This window comes from Triticum aestivum, chromosome 1B, assembly GCF_018294505.1.
Source record: "Triticum aestivum cultivar Chinese Spring chromosome 1B, IWGSC CS RefSeq v2.1, whole genome shotgun sequence".
NCBI classification, from domain to species: Eukaryota; Viridiplantae; Streptophyta; class Magnoliopsida; order Poales; family Poaceae; genus Triticum; species Triticum aestivum.
The window spans coordinates 319565911-319574009 of NC_057795.1; the positions used below are offsets into that span (position 1 = coordinate 319565911).

General features: G+C 39.4%; 1 protein-coding gene and 2 long non-coding RNA genes across 4 annotated transcripts; 2 read left to right on the forward strand and 1 right to left on the reverse strand.

Moving 5' to 3' along the window:
* LOC123121614 (uncharacterized) lies at positions 1-807 on the forward strand (the record flags this gene model as incomplete). Its single annotated transcript, XM_044541635.1, is given in 1 exon segment — positions 1-807. A coding segment is annotated over 1 exon segment (619 nt), but the record flags the coding sequence as incomplete, so codon positions are not given.
* A 1244-nt stretch (positions 808-2051) lies between these two features.
* On the reverse strand, positions 2052-4567 carry LOC123121633 (uncharacterized). Of its 2 annotated transcripts, none has more exons than XR_006459811.1 (2): positions 4317-4548; positions 2052-2369 (listed from the first exon to the last, which is right to left on the reverse strand). It is a non-coding gene; the product is annotated as an uncharacterized lncRNA (long non-coding RNA). The 2 variants fall into 2 exon arrangements; XR_006459810.1 differs by lacking the exon at positions 2052-2369 and adding an exon at positions 3295-3326 and having other exon boundaries at positions 4317-4567.
* Positions 3337-4936, forward strand: LOC123121626 (uncharacterized). Its single transcript, XR_006459807.1, has 2 exons — positions 3337-3975; positions 4478-4936. It is a non-coding gene; the product is annotated as an uncharacterized lncRNA (long non-coding RNA).
* Positions 4937-8099: the final 3163 nt, after the last annotated feature.

Consider the following 8099-nt stretch of genomic DNA (forward strand, 5'->3'; position numbering starts at 1 on the left):
GGACCCAGCCATCGGTCTCCTCGTGCGGACCCACCTTCCTCTCCGGTCGCACGCGCTGCCGCGCCGCCCCCCAGCGCCCACGTGCCGCTGCCCTCACCTTCCTCCCCCGACAGCAAGTGCCACCACCCCCACCTCTCCATCCCACCCTCCCCGGTGCTCCCTACCGGCGAGCCCGACACCCAGCTCTGCTGCTCCCTATGACTGCCGTCTCTCCGGCTGCTCGTTACCGACCACGACAGAGCGACCAGGCAAATATTTTATAGCAGTTCGGGCTCTGAAAAAGTGGCAGGTCGAGAGATTCGTCCTCCGCCTACGTGGATGCTGGCTACCGCAATATGGAGCAAGGGCTTCCCTGGCCTGCGGCTTTCACCAACTACTGCGGAGCCGCACCGCAACCGCTGCTGTTCACAGGTTCGGGGTGATTCCAGCCATTATAAACTGGCTGCAGCTCGTCCGCAAGCTCACTGCCTCCACCCTGGTGCTCCGCCTCGTCTTCCCAGGATGCACAAGTTCTATGGCCAAAATGGGACGAGCTGCAGCAGCATCCATACTTCTACTAGTAATGCGATCTAGTGAGGAAAGAAAATTAAGCTGGAAAGTTCAGAGACCCCCCTGCTAAAAGTTCAGAAAGAAATAGACAGACAAAGTTTTATGTTTCATGATATGTGTGCGTGGTGAGTAGATAGGAAAAGAAAATGAAGTTGTGGTGGAGAAAGAGGCCACCGCTTCTCACGTGGTCATCCACTTCTCTTTGATTCTTTGGATTTTGAAAATGCATGAATAGGAAAAGTATAGGATTGAGTGTCATGCCCACTTGAATCCTATAGGATTAGCAAGGAGTGTTTGATTTCACGGGAAAAGCAAAGAAATTGTAAAAAGAGGTTGGAGTGGATGTTAGATTTCCTATGAAATGTAGTACAAAAGATTCCATTGAAAAAATTCCTATGAGACTCAATCCTATGAATCAAAGGACAAACATAGGAAAAATTTCAAAGGGTTTCAATCCTCCAAAAATCCTATAGAATTCCTTTGAATCAAAGGAGGCCTTACTCCGCTTCTCAAGTATCATTATTATATTACTCCTAATCTAACTTACTAAGGAGAATATACTTCTTTATAACTCGAGCCTAATGCAAAGAAAATTGCATTGTAAGGAAAAACATGCATGCATTAGTGCATGTAGTTTGTTGGAGTGCGTGCACTAGCTGTGTGTGCATGTTCAAAATAAATAAAATTCGAGAGTTCTAAAAAAGTGTTATGGGTGTACAATTTTTCCCATGGAATTTCCAGTTATTAAAAGAAAATAACCAACAAGATCAAATTAAAACAAAAGCAGCTCGATATTGGTAAAACAACATATATTTTTCAGCGTTTCTAAAAAATCCCAAGAAGGTCAAATTAGAATAACATGGCAGTTCAAATAATTTATAGAAAAGGATTTTCGCGGTTTCTAGAAGAAAAAAACCTAGAATTTCAAATTTAAATAATGGAGCGATTCGATATTTATTAACAAAAAAAAGTTTCTTTCTCGTTGCTAAAGAGTAAAACCACCTCCTAAGCCTTAATGGAAAATGTCTCAGTGCAAGTGTGTCCAGTACCAAGAAGTTCTACCATGGGTCTATGTCAAGTTCATATTTTGTGTTCAGTAAAAAAATCTTAGTGCAAGTGTGTGCAATACCTAGAAGTTCTACTACAGGTCTACTCCAAGTTCAATGACATTGCCGCCGGAAAAATGTTCACACAATGTGGGTGACTACGTCGTGTATTCAAAGCAGTTTGTTTCAGCAAGGTCGAAGTTTATCGTGTGTTCTTGGGTCGAAGTTCACATAAAGAAATGGCAGAAGGTTGATTGTGAATGTGATCCCACCATGTAACATACGTTCATACGCATGCGGTGATTCAGAAATGCTACCGAGGACAGAGTGGAGACATGAAGGAGTGTGACGACCCATGTCATTATTATTATAGATAATGACACTAGTCCTTGAATTATTTCTTGACAAAATCTTGTTTGTCAAATAATAATTCATGTCAGAGATTTGCAACAGGGAATAGCTAGAGATGGTAATTTATATTACAATACCATGCCACGCAGGGCTAAAAGTCTCAGGTAGGCTTCTCACTTGTTCACCAAATTATTACATCTCCTAACACTGGAGTTCCAACTAGCAGTACCAAATAGGTGGTGATAAAAATAGTTCCTGGATTACATAGCTAGATGATAGTTACTTATTCATCCCAACCCCCATATGTGGCATCCAGATCGTACATAGCACTAGATGGATCCACATCTAGGTCCCCTGTGTAGTTGTAGCCATCACCATTGCTCTCCTCACTTGGTCCAGTAGAATTCTCATACAAGCTTTGCTCTAAGAAAAAGATGATTAATAGCAAGGGTGAGTACAAAGTACTCAGCAAGCTCAAATAGCAAAATGCAACACTCATGATAGCTCAATATAAATCAACAAGTCCTACCTCAACTCAACACCTTTCAAAGTAAACATTTGTTGCAGAAGTTCATTTCAATTTATAAAAGCTATCAAACACTCATACTACGAGATAGACCACCAATAGGTCCCCGTAGCCCCCAATCCAAGAGACTGGCATGAATTCATGTTTTACTTTAACTCTGCAGAGTTCGTATCACTTTACCCATAGAGCTCGAAACCATAATTGCCATCTGCATTTCCTTAGATGCGAGACATGGTTCAGAACATAAAGCTTTTTCCCATTGTGTATATTATATCTCCACCCGGCTAGTGTCACTAGCCGTTGTATCAGGTTTCGGAACCCGCACTCCACCAACACTTAATATATAACGCTTGCTAATGCACCCATCCGGCATTAGCGTGGGAACTCATCGCCCATCCTACTACTACTTACCCATGTGGAGAGTATAATAACTTGATGGTATTGGGCTCAACTCGTCTTCGACGAGACCATGGTTGATACGGTTGTAGTACGGCGCATAAAACGAATGAAAGTTATTTAATCTTAATATACTAGCCATATGTAGAGGGCCCCACCTTCCAGTATGTAGTATGTCCATCCAGGGCACCCTCTACCCACCAAATAATTATAAAAAAAATAAATAAATCAATCAATTAGCTGCTCCATCAGCTAACCCAACTCTTTGTCAACAGTCACTCCACACAATTTATTACCAAAACATTTTATGCAAGTTGATAATAAGATAGTAGTGAATAGTGTTTTTGGAAAAATATTTCTACTCAGCATGATCGAGGAGAGCTTGCCTGAGTTATCGTATTCAGCCCCGAACTCAGTTTGCTTTTGTAGCGCCTCCTTCTCCTGACTATACTCGCTTCCTGCAGTTCGGCAAATATATACCGAGACTAAGTCGAGTGAATAACTAAAGAATAAAATACGCCGGTGCAGTGTGATCATCCTACGGTCACCAAGGTTTAAACTTGTAAAATTATTATACCAGATATTTGATATGTATCAGTGTAGTGTGTACTGGGTAGCTAGCATTATTGAGATGGCATCTAACTAGCTAATTAGTACTAATATCCTGAGAGTGTACGTGACATTTCAGCTTAAGCTAAGTGACTCTTTCTCTCTCTCCTAGTACTAGTACTAGTACTCAAGTATTAGTTGTGAAGCGAACGAGCACATAAGTTGCAGCACACAAGTCGCTGATGCCCTCCTCTGGTTCCTCTGCTCCTTGTCCAGATCGATCCTGCCGCCAGCGATGGAAAGATGCTGCTCCGCCGCTGCCTGATCTTCCGCTCTCTCTCTCCCCCCTGGTCCAAATCCCTAATTTTTCCCCAAGGATTCAACCCCAAACTTTCTAATCCCCTCTCAGATTTGTCGTGCAGGTTATGTTCTTGTTGGGGCTGCTCTTCCTCTGCTGCTCCAGATTGAACTCGCCGGCGCTGATGACCGCGGTGCCGCTGGGTGGTGCAGGTTAACGCTCAAGTGTGCAGCCATGGAGCAGATCGAGCATATGTGCAGGTTAGTGATGCCCTTGTTCCTCTCCCTATTTTTTTATGCTCAAGTTCTCAGATCTAGTAAATTAATTTAGTCTCATGTGCATGTGTGTGTACTGAACCAGTTCCTCCTGTGCAAGATGTTTGTGTAGTGATGCTGTACAAATACCTTGCTTCATTTTATTTTACTTATTTGAGGCTGTATCCCCTTTCTTTCTTATACTGTTACTTCCAAAAACAGAGATAGATGTTCTTGCTGTGATTTGTGTGCACGTATGGATCACTGGGATACTTTTGTATGTGCATCTGGGCTGGCTTCTTTGTGCTTGTGAATACTAAAGAAATGGCAGAAGAAGAAGAGCTCACCTTTCTTCTCTTGCTCCCTCTGTTGGTCCTACTAGTGTTGCTCCTACCTCCAGACCCCAGTCCAGTAGGCTAGCTTCTTGCTCTAGCCTGTCCCCTTCGATCTCCAATATTGCTCAGGTCACCATCTTCACTTATTGCTCTTGGATTCTTGTTGGTTGTAGGTAGAGAGATGAAGACGGTGGGGAAGACAAGCTGTTGGTTTGGCTATTTGGAAGAATGGAGATGAGTGAGGTCTTGGCAATGGCTTGCCCTGCTCTCTCCCCTCTTAATATCAGAAATCCATCTCCCCTGGCTGGTATGGCAGCCCATTCCCTTCTCCATTGTTCTCACAGGTGCTAGCTTCTAATTGGCTGAAGGTTGAAGCCCATACATAGACTATACTATTGACCAATTGACTATTAATATATTGTGCACGTGAGAGTGGTGGTTAGTGTGTCTCAACTGTGTCCTGTTGTCCTAGTTGACTCAAAGATATTTTGTGTTGGTCTAAGTTTGGTGTGGCATTGCTGTATAGATTAGCATAGTATGGTCTCCCTATACTTTTGTCCAAAGATTTGTAATACACTTGTACAACTGTACTGTTTGAGGTGTGTGAATATAAATATATATTTGAGTGGTTATGCTGGTTGAAGAAATCTGAAATGTATTTTCTTAATTTATTCTACTTAATTATCTAATTAAGGTGGAATTACTATGTGAAAATATACGGATCGTTACAAGGAGCCACTGCGTGAGCTAGTTACATCACGATTTGGACCATGTTCCCAACCTGCATGCGTTACATTGGTTAGCTGTCAGCAGCCACATGTTTACGTGGTTGACATCAACAAAAACTTCAAATTTTTGTGGACGTTCTATATCACATGGCAAGCACAATGGTAGCACCACACACACATTTCTCCCTGCGCACGTGTGGGATTTCCCCCTAATAACTAGCATGTTTGGTGAAATGTGTGAAGTCCTGCTACAACCAACAGAGAAGGAAAAACGCTACTGAACCTCAATTTGAGATAAATGGAACCAATTTAGCCCATACTATGTCACCACCCATTTCTTTTATAAGATCGTCGTGTGTGCGTGCGTGTGGTGCTTGTGTGTGTGTTCAGTGTGCTCGTGCCATGGGTATGTCTTTTTCTTTATTTTTTGAATAAATCAGAAGTTCATACATACAAAAAATCAAAGTCCAAATATCTTCGGTATATGTTCTGAAAAAGCTCGGCAGTTATTTCACCATCTCTAAAAAACAAAAAAAAAACATGAAGTTTGAATTTTGAAAAATAGAGAAGTTCAAAAATCAAAAAAACACTTTCAACGTTTCTATAATTAAAAACTCTAGACGTTCATATTATTACAAAACTAGGATATTTCTATTACTAAAATAAATAAACTAAGAAGTCCAAATTACAAAAATAGAGAAGTTCGATATTTATAAAAACTCAGATTTTCCTTGTTACTAAAGAATAAAAATGACGATGTTCAAATTAAAAAAGATGAGTAGTTCGATGTATACGGTTCAATTTACAAAAAAAATGTTTGATGCTTATTTAAAAACATATTTCCTTTCTAAGAATGTGACTAATAAGTTGAAATTAAAATAACAGAGAAGTTCGAAGTATATAAATAATTCAGATTTTTTGCAAGAAGTTCGCGTGCACCTTTGTGCATGGTTCAGGATTTATATTGCGGGACGTCCGACCTCCAATTACATGTTTTAAAATGGAAAAAATGACGTCCGACATTCAATTGCGTGTAATTTGACGTATACACAAAATGCGAAGGAGTTCATATTGAAAACAACAAGAAGTTCAAGTACTGCAAGGAATGTATTTTAGGTGAGAATAAAAGTATAGAAAAATAAAATCTTGAAAGGTTTGTCGAAAAAAGTTCAAGTGCTCTATCTGGGGAAGTTCAAAAATTCTTGCAAGAGAGGTTCACCTTGTATTCCCATGTTTAAAAACACAAAAAAGAAATTGTTTTTTTGCGTTTTAAAATAATTCTCTCAATCCACAAAGAAGTTCAGTTATTATTTGGGAACAATTTGATTTCAAAAAAGAAAAACAAAAATTCAAATTATAAAAATGGAAAAAGTTCATGTACTACATGCTGTGTGTTTAATATGAGACAATGAATAAAAAAGTAAGGTCCAAATTTTTTGTCGTTATAAATTCAAGTCCTCAGTTGAAGAAAGTTAAAAAAAATATTATGAGAGAGGTTTGTACAAAAAGACTATCATTTGTGTAACACTGACGAATGGATGAGAAAAATTACAAACGAAAATACGTCATAGAAGTTCAACGTGAAAACAACAGAAGTTCAACTACTACATTGAATGAATTTCAGATGAAAAACTTTTAAAACCGTCGCGAGTATGAAAAATTGATTAACACGAGAAAGTTGTGTGTTTACAACAGCTTTCCACCTGTATGCCTCCTGCTCAATTACGGTGAGTGAATGGAGAGCTACGAGCAAAAAATCCCATGAAAAATAGAGTGAAGTTCACGTAGACATGCCGAGAAGTTCAAGTTCTTCATGCAGTGCATTTTCGAAGAATCTGTTTCGCGATAAAGGCAGAATGAAAGATCTCGCCATTTTCAAAATAACTTGAAAACGGCTAGGAATCAAAGAAACCCATCAACATGAAAAAGTTTCGCATTTTTTGTAGCTTTTCAACGGTAAATTATTTGCCCAATCCGATAAAATTTGTAGAAACTACAGCCAAAAAACGTCTTTAGCCATTTTCAAAATTGACTTAAAACCGCAAGGAATTGGAAGAAGTAATAGATACAAAAAAGTTTTGCATTTTCTCAAGCTTTCCAACGCCTTATCATTTACTGCATTCGGACACGGTTCAAAAATTAGCTCGAAAATACAAATTCGCTAGAAGTTGTATCATTTTCTAAATTTCTTAAACCATTCAAAATTAGAAAAAACTTTCAACATGAAAAAGTAGCGCATTTTCATAAACTTTCCAACGCTATATCATTTGCCTCAATTGGATTAGCCGTTTAGAAATGCCATCAAAAATACAAACTCAACTATTCAGTTTGCAAAATTTTATGATTTTCCAAATTACTCTTTAACCATAAGGAATTACAGAAAACTATCAACATGTGGAAGGAGCAGTTTTACAGCAGCTTTCCAACCCATATTATTTGCCTCATTCCGATAAACGGTCTAGAAATGCGATCAAAAATACGATTCATGTTTTTTTATGAAGGAAAAACAGTTTTCAAAACTGCTCTTAAACCGCTTACATTTTGACAAAAAATCAACTTGGGTCATGATAGTCGTGTCCATAGCTTTCCAACCGTATATCGCAATCCTCATTTGGACACTTTTTAGCTGAAGTTCAACCTAGTACTCGGGGAAGGTCAGGCGCGTTACTCGGGAAGTTCATGTTGTGATCAAAATATTATTCTGATCCCGTGATTAGAATAGTGTTTATACATATAAACTAATATAAATATATATAATATATTTAGAAGGGAAACATAAGTTGGACCTGGTGTTCCTATTCTTATATAGAAAAATAGAACAGACCTCTGTGTTTTCTTCAAAAAAATGCATAAGTTGTGCTGCGGATGTTTCAGGAAAAATAAAACCTAGGATTGGAGGTCCATAAGTCGGTCGATACATGATGGCCCTCAAGAAAATACAAACCAGTATGTCGTGGGCTGCGCATGTTAAAAAAGAAAGATAAGTTGTTTCTTGTGTGGCACCCTCCCCACATATATATAGGTGTGGGAGGGGAGGAGGCAGCCCTAGGGCGCCTCCAATAGGGCT